We start from the raw sequence: 20,260 nt of genomic DNA, 5'->3' as shown, positions 1-20,260 counted from the left end.
TCTTAATTAACTTGTAACTCATTGGATTTCTATACTTATTTTATTTCAGTCATGGGATGTAGGAAGCACTGGCTGTGTCAGCATTTATTGCCCTGACAAGGATGCAGAGATCCTTCATCATGATCTGGACAGGTTGGATGACTGGGCAAATCAATGGCAGAGGCAGTATAATTTGGATAAATATGAGGTAATTCACTTTGGAAGCAAAAACAAGAAGGCAGATTACTACCCGAGTGGCTGTAAATTGGGAGAGGGGAGTGTGCAACAGGATCTGGGTGTCCTTGTGCACCAGTGGCTGAAGGTAAGCAGAGATAACAAGGTGTGGAGCTGGATGAACACAGCAGGCCAAGCAGCATCAGAGGAGCACAAAAGCTGACGTTTCAGGCCTAGACCCTTCATCAGAGAGGGTCTAGGCCCGAAATGTCAGCTTTCCTGCTCCTAAGATGCTGCTTGGCCTGCTGTGTTCATCCAGCTCCACACTTCGTTATCTTGACTTGGTTAGAATTGTTTTTGCTGGAGTTTAGACGAATGAGGGGGGATCTCATAGAGAAGTATAAAATTCTAACAGGACTAGACAGGGTAGATGCAGGGAGGATGTTCCTGAGGGTGGGGAACCAGGGTCATGGCTTGAGGATGCGGGTTGGGCCATTTAGGACAGAGATGAGGAGACATCTCTTCACCCAAAGAGTGGTGAGCCTGTAGAATTCATTACCACAGGAAGTAGTTGATGCAAAAACATTGAATGTATTGAAGAGGCAGCTAGATATAGCACTTGGGGTAAATGGGGTCAAAGATTATGGGGAGAAAGCAGGATTCGGCTATTGAATTGGATGACCAGCCATGATTGCGAAGAATGGGCCAAATGGCCTGCCCCATTCCTATCTTCTATTTTTCTTGAACTGTTACAGTCCATGTGTTGTAGGCAGACCCACAATGCTGTTTAGGGAGAGAATTTCAGGATTTTGACCAAAAAAACACTGAAGGAACAATGACATATTTTCAAATCAGGATGGTGTGTGGCTTGGAGAGCAAATTGCAGGTGATGGTGTTCCCATGCATCCGCTGCCCTTGTCCTCTAGATTGACATGGTCATGTGTTTGGACGGTGTTATGTAAGGATCTTTGGTGAACTGGCAATGCATCTTGTTGATGGTACACACTAGCTACTCAGTATGGTAATAGCAGGAGTGGAACTTTGTGGATATAATACTAATCAACCAGACTACTTTGTACTGGATGGTGTCAAGCTTCTTCAGCATTGTTGGAGCTGAACTAATCCAAGCAGGTGGGGAATATTTCATCATATTTGACATGTGCCTTGGAGATGATGTACAGGCATTCGGGAGACAGGAAGGGAGTGTGGGATTCCTAGCCTCTGACCTGATCTTGTGGACGCTGTACTTTCATGGCTAGTGCTGTTCAGTTTCTGGCCAATGTGTATACCCCAGATGTTGACAGGGGTTCAATAAAGGTAACACCATTGAATTTCAAGGGAAGATGGTCATTGCTTGCCATTTGTGTGGCTCAAATATTACTTGCCGCTTTTCAGCTCAAACATGGATATTGCCCAGGTTTTGCTGCATTTGGTCATAGACAGTTTGCTGTCTGAGGAGTCGTGAACGGTGCTGAACATTGTGCAATCATCAGCAAATATCCTCACTCTGGGCTTTATGAAGGTCATTTTTGAAGCAGCTGAAGATGGTTGTGTCTAGAGCTTTATATCCTTCTACAAAGGTTACAGCTCTTAAATTTTGCAAACATAATCTCTCTTTTTAACATATTTTAAAAGATTGCTGCCTTTAAAATTTTTTGAGCTCACTTGTTATCTTGGTCGATAAAATCACTCTGTTGTGTTGTACTGCTAAGTATACACCTGACTATTATATCCCTCGTATGCATTCAGTTAGTTGAGCTCAGTGAAGGAACAGTAGAGGGAAATGGTTGACATGCTAAAACTGGCCTTGCTATGATGTGGATTTCACAAGCTTCAAATTCTCCCCTCCCCCTACCACATCCCAAAACCAACCCAGCTCGTCCCCGCATACCTTACCTGTTCTACCTCTCACCTATCCCTTCCTCCCACCTCAAGCCGCACCTCCATTTCCTACCTACTAACCTCATCCCGCCCCCTTCACCTGTCCGTCTTCCCTTGTCTGTCCTATCTCCTCCCTACCTCCCCACCTACACTCATCTTTACTGGCTCCATCCCCGCCTTTTTAACTTGTCTGTCTCCTCTCCACCTATCTTCTCCTTTATCCATCTTCGATCTGCCTCCCCCTCTCTCCCTATTTATTTCAGAACTCTCTTCCCCTCCCCCATTTCTGATGAAGGGTCTAGGCCCGAAACGTCAGATTTCCTGCTCCTAAGATGCTGCTTGGCCTGCTGTATTCATCCAGCTCCACACCTTGTTATCTTGTTATGATCCCACTTACAGTGACTTACAGTGACCTCTGCTGCCTTCATTTGAACCTGGATAAATTAACATTTCTGGGTAATGTAGCAAGGTGGTGGCTACATGGTACTCGTAATCACCACCACAGTGGTCTGCTCAGTGACATACTGTAATCACTTCACTACATCCTCATAATCAGAATGTGTCACCTCTTGTACTGGAATGCAGGTTGACAAGGCAAAGGGGTCAACTGTGAACGCTTCTCAGGTGAATAGATCATCTCCAATCACTCCATAAGCACACATGCAAAATTTTCTCCTAAATAATGTATGAAGGAAATGGGACTGTAATTCCGCGTTAATTACCATTTTCATGTGAAGGACAAGAAAAGGAAGAAAATCAAAGTGGGCAAAATACTGATCCCCTGATGAATTTTCACACAGGCAACATTAGCTTAGTTAAATGGTTACCGTGATGAGCTTGCGAACATCAGTCTTTGTGAGGGTTTTGTCGACATTGAACTCATATCTTGGATCCAGAACGACAGCTTTAACCTATTAGAAAATAAATTCATTTTACTACTTCAAGGTGTTTGGTATTTGGTGTATTTACAGAGTGCAATTTTTTTCTGCATATTAGCTTTCAAAGAAATAGCATCGCACAGAAAGATACATAACTGAGAAAAACATAATCGCTCGAGGAAATTTCCATCTTCAGTGTTCCCAGTGCCTTGCTTTGCCTGCCAGGATTACATAATAGGAATTCAGGAGCATTCCCGTAACTTTCTTTCACAAACGCACTCTGCACACTTGATTATAAAATTGCAGTTGTTGAAAACAGTAAATGTTTGCTGCTGTGCTTTACGACAGAGATTTCAGGAAGGTCCTGGTCTCAATCCACAAACTGAATTTAGCAAAGGTGTTCTGAAATATCTGCCTTCCCTCTGCAGAGAAGGAGTGGCTGGATTGGAAATCAATCTGTGTGCTTAATATCCAGTGTTCACTGTGGGTAAGTGAAAGGCAGGACAGGACCTGCCTCACAGATGTATGAACATTCAAGGAACTGGTTTAGTGGCAGGTGAAAAAACATTGGGAATGACCGTTGTAATTTCTGTCATATCACATTAAAGTGCCTTTAACAGACCCCTATATAAAGATCACAAGATCAAAAAATGTAGGAGCAGAAGTAGGCCATACAGCCCATCTTGTCTACTTTATCATTCAATGAGAACATGGCTGATCTGATAATCTCTCACACTACTTTCCTGCCTTTTCCCATAACCCTTGATTCTCTCACTGATTAAAAATCTGTCAAACGCAGCTTTGAACATACTTAACAACCCACCCTTGCTGGCCCTCTGTATTAAAGATTTCCACAGTTTCACCATCCTCTGAGAGAAGAAATTCTTTCTCATCTCAGTATTAATATGGCAGCCCCTTCTTCTGCGAGTATGCCTTCTGGTTGTAGACTTCTCCAGAACAGCAGACAATCTTTCCACATCCACCCTGTCAAATCCCATCCAAATTTTGTATCTTTCAATGAGTTCACTTCTCATTCCTCTAAACTCTAATGTGTACAGGCACAACCTACTCAACCTCTCCTCGTAAGACAGTCCCTCACTATCCAAGGTCAACCTATTGAATCTTTTCTGGACTGTCTTCAATGTCTATATCTTTTCTTAGTTTAAGGATTCCAAAACAGCTCACAGTATTCCAGCTATGGTCTGACTAGTGCCTTGTATAGCTTTAGCAAGGCCTCCCTATTTTTACACTCCATTCTTTGAAACAAAGGTCAACATTCCATTTGCCTTCCCTATTATCCGCCAAATTTGGATGCCAGCTTTTTGTAATTTATGCGCAAGCACTCCCAAATCCCTCTGTGCTATAGTTTTCTGCAGTCTTTTTCCATTTAAGTAATATTTCAATGATTTTGTTGTGAACATAGGAGCTATAGTTAGTAAGTTTGCAGATGACACTAAAATTGGAGGTGTAGTGGACAGTGATCTTGATCAGAGATAATGGGAACTGCAGATGCTGGAGAATCCAAGATAATAAAATGTGAATCTGGATGAACACAGCAGGCCAAGCAGCATCTCAGGAGCACAAAAGCTGACGTTTCGGGCCTAGACCCTTCATCAGAGAGGGGGATGGGGTGAGGGTTCTGGAATAAATAGGGAGAGAGGGGGAGGCGGACCGAAGATGGAGAGAAAAGAAGATAGATGGAGAGAGTATAGGTGGGGAGGTAGGGAGGGGATAGGTCAGTCCAGGGAAGACGGACAGGTCAAGGAGGTGGGATGAGGTTAGTAGGTAGATGGGGGTGTGGCTTGCGGTGGGAGGAAGGGATGGGTGAGAGGAAGAACAGGTTAGGGAGGCAGAGACAGGTTGGACTGGTTTTGGGATGCAGTGGGTGGAGGGGAAGAGCTGGGCTGGTTGTGTGGTGCAGTGGGGGGAGGGGACAAACTGGGCTGGTTTAGGGATGCAGTTGGGGAAGGGGAGATTTTGAAACTGGTGAAGTCCACATTGATACCATATGGCTGCAGGGTTCCCAGGCGGAATATGAGTTGCTGTTCCTGCAACCTACGGGTGGCATCATCGTGGCACTGCAGGAGGCCCATGATGGACATGTCATCTAAAGAATGGGAGGGGGAGTGGAAATGGTTGGCAACTGGGAGGTGCAGTTGTTTGTTGCGAACTGAGCGGAGGTGTTCTGCAAAGCAGTTTCCAAGCTTCCGCTTGGTTTCCCCAATGTAGATGAAGCCACACCGGGTACAGTGGATGCAGTGTACCACATTGGCAGATGTGCAGGTGAACCTCTGCTTAATGTGGAATGTCATCTTGGGGTCTGGGATAGGGGTGAGGGAGGAGTTGTGGGGGCAAGTAGAGCATTTCCTGCGGTTGCAGGGGAAGGTGCCGGGTGTGGTGGGGTTGGAGGGCAGTGTGGAGCGAACAAGGGAGTCACGGAGAGAGTGGTCTCTCCAGAAAGCAGACAGGGGTGGGGATGGAAAAATGTCTTGGGTGGTGGGGTCGGATTGTAGATGGCGGAAGTGTCAGAGGATGATGCGTTGTATCCGGAGGTTGGTGGGGTGGTGTGTGAGAACGAGGGGGATCCTCTTTGGGCGGTTGTGGCGGGGGCGGGGTGTGAGGGATGTGTTGCGGGAAATGCGGGAGACGCGGTCAAGGGCGTTCTCGATCATTGTGGGGGGAAAGTTGCGGTCCTTGAAGAACTTGGACATCTGGGATGTGCGGGAGTGGAATGTCTTATCGTGGGAGCAGATACGGTGGAGGCGGAGGAATTGGGAATAGGGGATGGAATTTTTGCAGGAGGGTGGGTGGGAGGAGGTGTATCCTGTCCGTCTTCCCTGGACTGACCTATCCCCTCCCTACCTCCCCACCTATACTCTCTCCACCTATCTTCTTTTCTCTCCATCTTCGGTCTGCCTCCCCCTCTCTCCCTATTTATTCCAGAACCCTCACCCCATCCCCCTCTCTGATGAAGGATCTAGGCCCGAAATGTCAGCTTTTGTGCTCCTGAGATGCTGCTTGGCCTGCTGTGTTCATCCAGCCTCACATTTTATTATCAGTGATCTTGATCAGATCGGCTAATGGACCAAGGAGAAGCAGATGACGTTTAATTTATATAAATGTGAGGTGTTCCATTTTAGAAAGGCAAATCAGGGCAGGACTTATACACTTAATGATAAGGTATGAGGGCGTGTTGCTGAACAAAGAGATTGTGGAGTGCAGGTTCACAGTTCCTTGAAAGTGGAGTTGCGGGTAGGCAGGATAATGAAAAAGGCATTCGGTATGCTTGCCTTTTTTGGTCAGTGCATTGAGTACAGGAGTTGGGAGGTCATGTTGCAGCTTTCCAGGACATTGGTGAGGCCACTTTTGGAATACTGCATGCAATTCTGGTTTCCCTCCTATCGGAAGAATGTTGTGAAACTTGAAAGGGTTCAGAAAAGATTTATGAAAATGCTGCCAGACTTGGAGTGTTTGAGCTATAGGGACAGGCTGGCTAGGCTCAGGCTATTTTCCCTGGAGCGTTGGAAACTGAGGGGGATGTTATAGAGGTTATGAAATCATGAACGGCATGGATGGGGTAAATAGGCAAGGTCTTTTCCCTGAGCTGACAGATTCCAAAACTAGAGGACATAGGTTGAAGGTGAGAGGGGAAAGATATAAAAGGGACCCAAGGGGCAACTTTTTCATACAGATGGTGGTGTGTGTATAGAATGAGCTGCCAGAGGAAGTGATGGAGGCTGGTACAATTACAACATTTAAAAGACATTTGGATGGGTATATGAATTGGAAGTGTTTTTATACGTATATGGGCCAAATGTAGGCAAATGGGACTAAATTTATATAGGATATCTGGCTGACATGGACAATTTGGACCAAAGAGTCTGTTTCCATGCTGAATATCTCTGTGACTCTATAAGAGTCAGCTCCTGTATTCCTGCTACCAAAATGTATAAAATTTCTGAAAATATTTCCACATTACACTCTATCTTCCGAGCTTTTGTCCACTTGCTTGACATCTCTATATCCCTCTGCAGACACTTGTTATGGCTCTGCAGATTCATCCTCACCACTTGCCTTCCCAATTATTTTTACATCATCTGCAGACTTGCCTGTAGCATGTTTACCTTCATTATCCAGTTATTAATATATATTGCAAATTCAGTGTTGCCACACTGAAAATGTCTCCTTTATCTCAACGCCTGTCTTTTTTTGGTTAGCCAGTCTCTGTGCTAATACATTTCTTCCAACACAATGGTCTCTTTTCTTGTTAAATATCATTTACCTTATCTTTTCAAATAGTGTTATCTTTGCAAATGCCTTTTGAAAATTCATATATATATATTACATCCACTGCTTCCCCTTTATCTGTCCTCCTTGTCACACCCTCAAAAAATTTGAAGAAATTTGTAAGATATAATTTCCCCTGTATGAAGCCATGCTTGATTGTGATACACATTCCTAAATGTTCTACGATTACATCCTTTATAGACTATTCCAATGTTTTCCCCATAACATACATTAAGCTCACTGGCCAAAATTTACCTGCTTTTTGTCTTCATCCCTTTATAAACAAAGGTGCTACAGTGGCCGTTTTCTAATCCTGTGACATTTTTCCAAGATAACAGAGCATTGACTATATCCCCAGCTATTTCTTTTGAAACCTAGGACACATCTCTTCAGATCCAGGAGACTTAACCGTTTTTAGTTCCATTAGTTTCCCCAGCACTTTGTTAAAATCTAGTGATAGCTATTGTATTTAATGGTGATGTGTGAACACAACTTTTCACAAGTCATATTTTGAACAGGTTAATTGGTGTTTAAGAATGCATGAACCTGACTGTCCGACATTGATAAAAGGCACAAAAAAAGGCAGATTAGAAAATATCTACTTACCCATTCAGGTATGGTGCAGTGGGTGAGTGAAGTCTAAACATTTAAAGATTTTGCCCTAGTAATATGAAAACTAAATAATTGTTCAGACTGGGGCAAGGAAAAGTATGGACCAATCTGTTGCTTTTGCTGGTAAAATACTTCCCACTGCAGAAAAGGGCCAGGTATATTTTGGAGTGGAAGATGGGAGTGAAAGACCCACTCTAAATCAGTGAAGATTGCTCCAAGCACATTACTGCTGTGGGACAGTTGGCTTTTGAGTTGACAGCCTCATCCTCTTCACTCAGGGGCTGAATAGGTTTTTGCATGACATGTAGCCCATTGAACCTGACACACAAGGGTCTTTCTCACATCAAACAAACTACATAAGGAGATGCAACTCTTCAAGTGCTATAGGATGTTGCAATGAAGAGATGTTCTGAAACCATCAAGGTTGCTATAAAAGAGTATTGGATACACAGAGATAAGGTGATAACCCAAAATGGCCAAGAAACAACACACAAAGAAACAAGAGATGAGGCAGGATACATGAAACACATCCAGGCAAGCCATCAAGGAACTGAGTCCATCTTGAGGAAGGCAAGAGAGCGCTCAAATAGTCAAACATAAACAATGAGATTAACAACCATAACAGCCAGTGTAGCACTTGTAACAAATATCAAGCTGAGCAAACTAGAGAACTTCCCCTGGATGAAGCTTGTCATAGATTATTTTGTTGTTTCAGGAACAGAATATTTCATCACAAATGACGATTCAGATTGCTGAGCAGTTGACCTCAATGATCACCAGTCAGACTATAGAAAGCCTGAAAGCACACTTCCGACATTATGGCCTTCCTGAAACTCTGAAATTTCAAACAACATCAGCCCTCATAGAAACATAGAAGATAGAAGCAGGAGTAGACCATTGAGCCCCTCGAGCCTGCTCCACTACTCAACATGATTGGGATGGATCATTGAGCTCAATATCTTGACCCCTCTCTTCTCAAATCCCTTGAGCCCTTTAGCCACAACAGTCATATATACCTCCTTCTTGAAAACACATAATGTTTATGAGGTTATCTGTATTCATGAATAGTTAGGAGATTCTGCACTACACATCATTTTTTTTATTCATTCATGGGATGAGGACATTACTGGCTAGACTAGCATTTATTGCCCATCCTTAATTGCCCCGAGAACAATTAAAAGTCAATCACATTGCTGTGGGCCATTGTGGACCTGGAGTCACATGTTGGCCACAAAAGACTAAGACAAAGGAGCAGAAATTAGGCCATTCAGCCCATTGAGTCTGCTCCATCGTTCAATCATGCTGATAATTTCTCAATCTTAGTCTCCTGTTTTCTCCTCATAACATTTGATCCCCTTGACAATCAAGAATATATCTATCTCTATCTTAAATGTGCTCAATGACCTGACCTCTGCAGCCTTCTGTGGCAACGAAATCCATAGGTTCACCACTCTCTAGCTGAAGAAATTTCTCTTCATCTCTGTTCTAAAGGGTCTTCTCTTTGCTCTAAAGCTTTGCCCTTGGATCCTAGTCTCTCCTACCAATGGAAAATCCTCCCAACATCCACTCTGTCCAGACCATTCAGTATTCTGTAAGTTTCAATTCGATCTGCTCCTCATTCTTTTAAATTCCATCGGGTATGGTCCCAGAGTCTTCAAATGATCCTCATATATTAAGACTTTCATTCCTGGGATCATTCTCGTGACCCTCCTTTAAACCTGCTCCAGGGCCAGTACATCCTTCCTGAGGTATTGGGCCCAAAATTGCTCATAATCCTCTAAATGTGGTCTGACCAGAGCTTTATATGGCCTCAGAAGTACATCCCTGCTTTTATAGCCAAGGCCTCTCAAACTAAATGTCGAAGTTGCAATTGCCTTCCTAACTACTGAATCAACCTGCAAGGTTATCTGAACAGAATCCTGGACTTTGTACCTCAGATGTCTGAATTTTCTCCCCATTTAGAAAACAGCCTATGCCTCTATCAGGTAAGGGTGACTGTTTCCTTCCCTAAAGGTCATAATTGAATGAGATGGGTTTTTCTAGACAATTGGCAATGATTTCATGGCCATCAGTGGACTATTATTTCCAGATTTTTATTGAATTCAAATTCAATTAAAAATCTGCCTTGCTAATTACACTATGCCATCACATCCCCATGTACCTTCCTAAGTCCAATCGAAAGGTTGAGACAGCAGTGAAAATTGACAACAGCATCATCTAAAATGATGAAATTCAGCATTGGAGTGAACAAGGCAATCTTATCAGCAAGGGATAAATCAAATTCTTGCTACTAATGCTATTAGAAAAAGAGGGAGTCAGGGCCACTTTGAGCCCCTTGAAAGCTGATAACAATGAAATCGTTGCTGAAAATAATGTAATGGCAGACCTATTGAATAATTACTTTACAAGAGTATATTTACAATAGATGAAGATGTTAGCATGCTAAAGAAACTAATGCTATTCATGGACAGGAACTAATAAAATGAACACAAGCAAAATAATAGGACTAGAGAAACACAACTCCTTGAGGCAAGGAAAGTAGTCCAACCCAGTGACTAATATCACTCTGCACCTACACGACTTTTCAAAAACAAAAATCTACTGAACCAATTCCTAGTAACAGAATTGAGTGACAAGATCAATGTGAAATGGCAGAACGCCAAATTCCAATTTGAAAACGCAGCCAAATTACTGCCAGATCTGAGCTAGTCAGAGTACCAACATTTAACACTCTCAACATGTTTCAGCCCACTTAACAATTTGGGGACCTGTATAAAGCAGTTATAGAACATAGAACAGTACAGCACATACAGGCCCTTCAGCCATGATGTTATGCCTATCTATTATCTGACTGAGATCAATCTACCCTACATACCCTACATTTTACTATCCTCCATGTGCCTATCCAAGAGTCGCTTAGAAGTCTCTAAAGTAACAGACTCCACTACCACTGCTGGTAGCATATTCCACACACTCACCACTCTCTGTGTAAAGAACCTACCTCTGACATCTCCCTTATGCCTACCTCCAATCGCCTTAAAATTATGCCCCCTCGTAACAGTCATTTCCACCCTGGGAAAAATTCTCTGGCTATCTACTCTATCTATGCCTCTCATCCTCTTGTAAACCTCTATCAAGTCACCTCTCATTCTTCTTCGCTCCAATGAAAAAAGCCCTAGCTCCCTCAACCTTTCCTCATAAGATCTGCCCTCCAATTCAGGCAGCATCCTGGTAAATCTCTTCTGCACCCTCTCTAAGGCTTCCATATCTTTCCTGTAATGAGGTGACCGGAACTAAATACAATATTCCAAGTGTGGTCTAACCAGAGTTTTATGGAGCTGCAGCATAACCTCATGGCTCTCAAACTCAATTCCCCTGCCAATGAAAGCCAACACACCATTTGCCATCTTTACAACCCGATCAACTTGGGTCGCAACTTTGAGAGATCTATGGACGTGGACCCCGAGATCCCTTTGTTCCTCCACACTGCCAAGAATCCTGCCATTAACCCTGTATTCTGCATTCAAATTCGACCTTCTAAAATGAATCGCTTCACACTTTTCCGGGTTGAACTCCATCTGCCACTTCTTTGCCCAGCTCTGCATCCTGTCAATGTCCCGTTGCAACCTACAACAGCCATCCATGCTGTCCACAACTCCACCAAGCTTCCTGTCATCAACAAACTTACTAAGCCAATCCTCCACTTCCTCAACCAAGTCATTTATAAAGATCACAAATTATTAGTTATTGCCTAGATTATACATAGTGAAAGTGAACAGCAAGAGGTAGCATCGCAACCGTAGGCGTATACATGAAACCGGAGAAACTCTCATTCACAGCAGACTGCTGGTAAGGCAGGTTTAATTTTGCAAACAAGGAACTGAACAATCATCAATCCCAGAAGTCAAATATTTCCCAATAAAAGCAACAGATCAGCAGCAACAAATAGCACCACACAACAGAGTATTGCGACAGCATGACTCAGAAAAGCAATGTCAATCCAGGAACCAGGAGACACCAGACGAACAGACAACAAAGAATCCGGTGCATATAATTAGAAAAACTGAACATTATGCATGAAATACATGTGTAGGGGCAGGTGAAATTGAAAGAACATGTAGATATTTCTTGATGCAAGAGATTATTCACGATAGATTATGTATGTTGAGTAACCTGCAATTTATGGAGCATATAAAAGTTTTTCTTGTAAAGGAAAGGGGGATGAATGAACAAATATCTTTGTATACTTTGGCTGAAATATTAGAGTAGCCTCTGATGTAATTCATGTAAATACAGTACTCATTTTATACTCCAGATTCATACACTATGCACAGCTTACTCAGCTCTGGCTGTTTCTGCAGTATACCGGACTGCACACCAAGACTTTGCAAGCTGTGCACCTTTCTGGTTGAAGACGAGATGAGGTGAGATACTTGTACAATATTGTGATCTGTACTGCTCGTCCTTAATCAATGGGAAGGTAGTGAGGACAACATCGATCGAGGCAGACTGTGAGCCCAGTGTGGTGCTTCGTTGGGGACTGGGACTGCCCAGTTTGAAAATTCATGTGTTCTACAGAATATCAGAGTATGCGCTCCTCACCAGGCTTGCGATAGCATAGATAGCAAAGTGTGAAGCTGGATGAACACAGCAGGCCAAGCAGCATCTTGGGAGCACAAAAGCTGACGTTTCAGGCCTAGACCCTTCATCCCCACCCTACCTCCCCACCCATACTCTCCTCTCCACCTATCTTCTCCATAATCCATCTTCTATCTGCCTCCCCCCTCTCCCTATTTATTTCAGAATCCTCTCCCCATCCCCCTTTTCTGATGAAGGGTCTAGGCCCGAAACGTCAGCTTTTGTGCTCCTGAGATGCCGCTTGGCCTGCTGTGTTCATCCAGCTCCACACTTTGTTATCCTGGATTCTCCAGCATCTGCAGTTCCCATTATCTCTTGCAATAGCATAGTTACGTTTTTTCTGGATTATGAAGTTCGATTTTTTTCCCAATGCTCCTGTCCCAAACGGTAAGTAACAATTGCTGTAATGAAGAACGTATTCACTTCAGTAAAACGCAAATAACTCATCAGAGTACCAATCTTACTGCACTCACCATGAACGCTACAAGAGTCTCAGAAATGGAGTGTCCTCTATCAGCGCACTCCTGGGCTATTTCCCGAATGATATTCTTAATCACACATTCAGCCTGGGTGTAAGCCATCCTGCAGGTTTCAAACAGGGGGAAAAAAGACGTGAGGATTTAGATAATGGAAACATCAAGAGGAGGACACACATTAACAGCAGTTTGTTCAGATCAGCCCTTCACAACCTGCTTTACAAACGGTCACATTCAGCTGACAAAGTTCCGAGCTCTTGATCCTTTCCTGGGTGGATGTTACTCTCCGTTTCCCTCCTCCTGTTGTTTCGTGTAACGATCCCGTTACCCTGGAGACAGACATCAACCGACCAGCCTGATTGGTTGACGTCAATCCCCTGACGTTCTTACGCACGTGGTCACGGTGGCGATATTCGATGAAAGATGTTGCATTGTGTTTTCAGCATAGCTGCAAAACGTTGACTCGGATTTCTCTGCACGGATGCTGCCAGACCTGCTGAGCTTTTCCAGCAATCTCTATTTCTGAGATAATGGGAACTGCAGATGCTGGAGATTCCAAGATAATAAAATGTGAGGCTGGATGAACACAGCAGGCCAAACAGCATCTCAGGAGCACAAAAGCTGACGTTTCGGGCCTAGACCCTTCATCAGAGAGGGGGATGGGGGGAGGGAACTGGAATAAATAGGGAGAGAGGGGGAGGCGGACCGAAGATGGAGAGTAAAGAAGATAGGTGGAGAGGGTGTAGGTGGGGAGGTAGGGAGGGGATAGGTCAGTCCAGGGAAGACGGACAGGTCAAGGAGGTGGGATGAGGTTAGTAGGTAGCTGGGGGTGCGGCTTGGGGTGGGAGGAAGGGATGGGTGAGAGGGAGAACCGGTTAGGGAGGCAGAGACAGGTTGGACTGGTTTTGGGATGCAGTGGGTGGGGGGGAAGAGCTGGGCTGGTTGTGTGGTGCAGTGGGGGGAGGGGATGAACTGGGCTGGTTTAGGCATGCAGTGGGGGAAGGGGAGATTTTGAAACTGGTGAAGTCCACATTGATACCATATGGCTGCAGGGTTCCCAGGCGGAATATGAGTTGCTGTTCCTGCAACCTTCGGGTGGCATCATTGTGGCAGTGCAGGAGGCCCATGATGGACATGTCATCAAGAGAATGGGAGGGGGAGTGGAAATGGTTTGCGACTGGGAGGTGCAGTTGTTTGTTGCGAACTGAGCGGAGGTGTTCTGCAAAGCGGTCCCCAAGCCTCCGCTTGGTTTCCCCAATGTAGAGAAAGCCGCACCGGGTACAGTGGATGCAGTATACCACATTGGCAGATGTGCAGGTGAACCTCTGCTTAATGTGGAATGTCATCTTGGGGCCTGGGATGGGGGTGAGGGAGGAGGTGTGGGGACAAGTGTAGCATTTCCTGCGGTTGCAGGGGAAGGTGCCGGGTGTGGTGGGGTTGGAGGGCAGTGTGGAGCGAACAAGGGAGTCACGGAGAGAGTGGTCTCTCTGGAAAGCAGACAGGGGTGGGGATGGAAAAATGTCTAGGGTGCACCTACACAGGCCCCAAACCCCACCTCTTCCTCCGGTACATTGATGACTGTATCGGCGCCGCCTCTTGCTCCCCAGAGGAGCTCGAACAGTTCATCCACTTCACCAACACCTTCCACCCCAACCTTCAGTTCACCTGGGCCATCTCCAGCACATCCCTCACCTTCCTGGACCTCTCAGTCTCCATCTCAGGCAACCAGCTTGTAACTGATGTCCATTTCAAGCCCACCGACTCCCACAGCTACCTAGAATACACCTCCTCCCACCCACCCTCCTGCAAAAATTCCATCCCCTATTCCCAATTCCTCCGCCTCCGCCGCATCTGCTCCCACGATAAGACATTCCACTCCCGCACATCCCAGATGTCCAAGTTCTTTAAGGACCGCAACTTCCCCCCCACGGTGATTGAGAACGCCCTTGACCGCGTCTCCCGCATTTCCCGCGACACATCCCTCACACCCCGCCCCCGCCACAACCGCCCCAAGAGGATCCCCCTCGTTCTCACACACCACCCTACCAACCTCCGGATACAACGCATTATCCTCCGACACTTCCGCCATTTACAATCCGACCCCACCACCCAAGACATTTTTCCATCCCCACCCCTGTCTGCTTTCCGGAGAGACCACTCTCTCCGTGACTCCCTTGTTCGCTCCACACTGCCCTCCAACCCCACCACACCCGGCACCTTCCCCTGCAACCGCAGGAAATGCTACACTTGTCCCCACACCTCCTCCCTCACCCCCATCCCAGGCCCCAAGATGACATTCCACATTAAGCAGAGGTTCACCTGCACATCTGCCAATGTGGTATACTGTATCCACTGTACCCGGTGCGGCTTTCTCTACATTGGGGAAACCAAGCGGAGGCTTGGGGACCGCTTTGCAGAACACCTCCGCTCAGTTCGCAACAAACAACTGCACCTCCCAGTCGCAAACCATTTCCACTCCCCCTCCCATTCTCTTGATGACATGTCCATCATGGGCCTCCTGCACTGCCACAATGATGCCACCCGAAGGTTGCAGGAACAGCAACTCATATTCCGCCTGGGAACCCTGCAGCCATATGGTATCAATGTGGACTTCACCAGTTTCAAAATCTCCCCTTCCCCCACTGCATCCCTAAACCAGCCCAGTTCATCCCCTCCCCCCACTGCACCACACAACCAGCCCAGCTCTTCCCCCCCACCCACTGCATCCCTAAACCAGTCCAACCTGTCTCTGCCTCCCTAACCGGTTCTTCCTCTCACCCATCCCTTCCTCCCACCCCAAGCCGCACCCCCAGCTACCTACTAACCTCATCCCACCTCCTTGACCTGTCCGTCTTCCCTGGACTGACCTATCCCCTCCCTACCTCCCCACCTACACCCTCTCCACCTATCTTCTTTACTCTCCATCTTCGGTCCGCCTCCCCCTCTCTCCCTATTTATTCCAGTTCCCTCCCCCCATCCCCCTCTCTGATGAAGGGTCTAGGCCCGAAACGTCAGCTTTTGTGCTCCTGAGATGCTGTTTGGCCTGCTGTGTTCATCCAGCCTCACATTTTATTATCTTGGAATCTCTATTTCTGTTTCGGTTTAGCCGCACTTGGCTCCGACTAGACACCACTAGATAGATCTCCAGAGAGCCAGAGGCCAAGTGCCCACGATGGTCATCCAGCTGATAGCAACAAAATAAGAAACCAGTCTGCAGTGGGCTAAACTGCCTGCCCTCTTTCAAAGTTGGTTAATTGGAAGAAATATTCTGCCTGGAGTTCATACCTGTGACAGAGCTGACTTAATGGAAGATGTGAAAAATCTAGCTTGCAAATATAAAGGGATGCAGATGGATCAGTGAACAGGAGACTTTTTGAAGCAGATAAACCTTCCCAGTGGCTGAGTGAAGCTAGTTTACAGAGTGCACTGACCTGGATGCTCAATTTTTCTTACCCAAACAGGATTAGCTGCAGAAGTGCTATCTTTAGTTTATTTGTGCCAAATGGGCATTGCTGGATGGGCCAGCATTTATTGCCCATCCCTAATTTCCTTTTTAGAAGATGATTGTGAGCAACTTTCTTGAACTGCTGCAGTGCATGTTCTGTATTTAGACTCACAATGCTGTTAGGGAGGGAGTTCCAGGATTTTGACCCAGCAACAGTGAGAGAACAGTGACATATATCTAAGTCAAGTTGGTGAATGGCTTGGAGGGGAACTTGCAAATGGTGGTCTTCCCATGTATCAGCTGCTTTGGCCTTCTAGGTGGTAATGACTATGAGTTTGGACCATGACTCGAAGGATCCTGGTGAATTTCTGAGCTGCATTTATACACTACATATAATACATGGTATACACTGCTGTTATTGAGCGTCAGTGGTGGAGCAAGTGGACGTTTGTGGATATCCATCAGGAAGTGGTCAACACATGGCATTTTTGAGACCCTGCAGGAAAAGGAGGGGATGGATCCTGTCAGGTTGTTTCCTGAGAAGACTATTAAAGTCATTTCACAGAATGTCTCATCACCAGAACTCTCCAACATGCACCATGACAATGCTTGGCTGGTGGTGAGAAGGGTACTACCTATGAGATCCTTCATGTACGCCCAGACTCTGTGCACCACTGCATGCTGCCCTCGAGGTTGCTGTGGGACAGACAGTTTAGTCACTGTCACACACCTCCTGAAATGTACCTTTGCAAAGGAAGATGCCATGGTTTTTGATTGAGGTTTATCCTGAGCAGCTCCATGACAGGATTCTGTGCTCTACGGTCTGTTCCCCAAGATGCACACAAAAACAAACATTGACTGCGCCTAGAGGACCATCAATGCAGTGAAAGGCTCTCTTTGGTCTGCCTGAAAGTTGCTGGTCTTCCAGAGAAGGAGTTGACCTCGACCATGTGTTGCACGCTGATACATTCCAAGGTCCAGGTTTGCATGCTGAGGGATGCACTAAAGCTTGGGGCACTGGCTACCAAGGTACAGTGGAGAAAGACCACTGACTAAGGTCTTTCTGCCAAAGTTAATTGGGGGCCTGTTCAGTTTATCATACTTTCCTGGTTCTTCAAATGTATGTCAATGTAGTCTCGTACAAATAAGAGATGCCTTTGGAGTTTGATCCACCTTGGCATCCTCCTGAAATATCTAACTATGTCTTGTCCTCAAAAAATAGATCAAATCCATCCCATCCAGTTAACAACTCACCAGTCTACTCTCAAAGTGATGGAGGATGTATTGAAAGTGCTACAAAGTGGCATTTACACAGAAATAATCTGCTCTCAGATCCTCCGTTTGAGTTGCATCAAGGCCACTGCTGATCTTACTGTAGTCTTGGTGCAAACATGGATCAAGTTAGAGTGACTGCTATTGATACTGAGGCAGAATTTTACCAAGTATGTCATCAACAATAGTTAATTTACTAAGAATCAGGGTAAAACTCTTCAACAGTTGGATTCATAGCCCATATAAACAAAGATGGCAGTATTTGATGGGGCAAATCATCTCAGTCTCAGACATCTGTCCAGGGTTTCTTAAGGTACTGTGCAAAGCTCAACCATCTTCAGTTGCTTCTTCTATGTCCTCCATCTTAAAGGTAAGAAGTGGGAACATTTGCTGATGACTGCACAATATTCAACGTAATTATGACTCCTTAGACAATCCAGCTGAAGGTGTCCATGTACAGCAAGACTTGGACTGATAAGTGGGGAGTAACATGCATTCCACACAAGTGGGAGGCAATTGACCATCAACAACATCTAATCATCATTTTCCTGAGTTTTATATTGGTGGAAGGGATAATATTTTAAGAAAACTTTATAAACATTGCCCAGTTAAACAAGAATATTGCAACAATGAGTCCACACAGGTATCACTAAAAGCAATGTTTAATTTAAAAAATACTTTTATTTAGAACAAAAGATAAAATTGTGCATTGTACAATACTTCAGTCTTATTTCAGATTGTGGTACAATCTAATATTTTACAATTTTAAGAGGACAAAAATACAAAAGGTCCTGCTCATTATGCTTTGCTCACCAGTGATATGTTTGATTATTTGCACAAAAATGTAACAGTATATTATCTCAAGAATTAAAACCATCAACACTACTGTGACTTATGAAATTGTGATAAACACAAATAGAAAAAGATGTTGATTTCTACAAATGAATGATAATGGTAGTTATTCTTCCCTGCAGATCACATCTGTGTGTGTATTTATAGTAGGTACTGGTGGACCTTGCTACTGCTGACTTTGCTTACGGTAAATTGAAGGATATACTGACTTACAATGACAGAATATATTAGAGAGGTTCATCTCCAGTACTATTTTCCTGAACAACTAAAATCTCCTTACATAATTCATTTCTCTGGCTAAATTAGATAGTTACCAATTTTTTAACTTGCGTGTATTTTCCCTTTCATCAGATTGTCTGTTCCACCTTCGCCTTAAAGAGACCTACTGATTTTACATGGCTCTTGTGTATGTTCCTTTAATGACAATCTACTCAATTTCAGCATCTCATCAAATTGCTTTAGCCACACATACAGACCTGAATGAGAAAGGATAGTTGAGGAATATAATTGTGTATTTTGTAGCAGTTCTTTGTTCCCGATTCCCAGGGAATCAGTAACTAAAGCGACTGGATTTGTTCATAGTAATACTATCAGTCAAATATTTGAGCACATTAGTGTGGTCAACTGAACAGGAAAGATATTGCTTCAAAAGAGTAACATATTACCAAAGCTTTTGTCTTGCATTCATTGGGACAAATATGAGAAGGCTAAATTTCAAGCAATCTCAACAATTCAAATTGCAGGAGAAATAGGTAAGTTGATCCAGTTTGCCAACTAATCAGCACCCTTTTCTCCTGTCACATAAATGACTATGATTGTTTAAAATGTGTTATTTTTACAGTTGGCCTGCTGAGTGCAAGATGAAAAGCTTTGCAAAGTGTGAAGACTTGCACTTGGGCAAGAAGAATCAAAAGGCATCTTAAATGGTGAAACATTCCAAAAAAAGTGCAGAATGGCTGTTTTGTGCATGATACACAAAAAAACCATGCAGGTGCAGCAAATGGGATTTAGGTCTCCATTGCTAGAGGGTTGGAGTTTATGAACAGGGAAGTCTTGTTACAAATGTATAGGGCATTGGTGTGACTGCATCCAGAAGAAGGTGCACAATTTTGCTTCCTGCATTTAAGAACTGGAATTGGAGAGTGTTCAAAAGAGGCTGACTAGGCTGATTCCTGTGAGGTCGGAGTTGACTTATCAAGATCAGTGAAATAGGTTAGGTTTTTATTCATTAGCACTTAGTAGAATGAGAGATGATCTTAAATGAAATAAGCAAGATTCTGTGGGAAATTGAAAGGGAAGATAGAAATCATTTCTGCAAGCATAGGAAGTTTGAACTAGGAGTAACATTTATAGAATAAGGGAACACTCATTTAAAATTGAGATGTGAAGGTTTTTCTTCTCGCAGGGGGCTGTAGTGAATGCCTGGAACTCTCCATCTCCTCTTCCCCCACCGCATCCCAAAACCAGCCCAGTTCGTCCCCTCCCCCCACTGCACCAGACAACCAGCCCAGCTCTTCCCCTCCACCCACAGCATCCCAAAACCAGTCCAACCTGTCTCTGCCTCCCTAACCTGTTCTTCCTCTCACCCATCCCTTACTCCCACCCCAAGCCGCACCTCCATCTCCTACCTACTAACCTCATCCCACCTCCTTGACCTGTCCGTCTTCCCTGGACTGACCTATCCCCTCCCTACCTCCCCACCTATACTCTCCTCTCCACCTATCTTCTTTTGTCTCCATCTTTGGTCTGCCTCCCCCTCTCTCCCT

The 20,260-nt window shown here is 44.7% G+C and overlaps 1 protein-coding gene across 2 annotated transcripts in view; it reads right to left on the bottom strand.

Annotated features, from left to right (window-relative positions):
• Nucleotides 1-13,487, bottom strand: part of cfap206 (cilia and flagella associated protein 206) — a 51,433-nt gene extending 37,946 nt beyond the window's left edge. The window contains exons 1-3 of one of the 2 annotated variants that reach the window (XM_059645278.1): nucleotides 13,139-13,487; nucleotides 12,923-13,031; nucleotides 2,862-2,945 (exon numbers count right to left, since the gene is read on the bottom strand). In XM_059645278.1, coding sequence (XP_059501261.1) covers nucleotides 2,862-2,945; nucleotides 12,923-13,030 — 192 coding nt within the window. In that variant the 5' untranslated portion in view covers nucleotide 13,031; nucleotides 13,139-13,487. The remainder of the gene's footprint in view (nucleotides 1-2,861; nucleotides 2,946-12,922; nucleotides 13,032-13,138) is intronic. The other variant, XM_048530235.2, reaches the window with a different exon arrangement.
• Nucleotides 13,488-20,260: the final 6,773 nt, after the last annotated feature.

This window comes from Stegostoma tigrinum, chromosome 4, assembly GCF_030684315.1.
Source record: "Stegostoma tigrinum isolate sSteTig4 chromosome 4, sSteTig4.hap1, whole genome shotgun sequence".
In the NCBI taxonomy this organism is placed as follows: Eukaryota; Metazoa; Chordata; class Chondrichthyes; order Orectolobiformes; family Stegostomatidae; genus Stegostoma; species Stegostoma tigrinum.
This window is presented reverse-complemented; position numbering and strand designations above follow the sequence as displayed.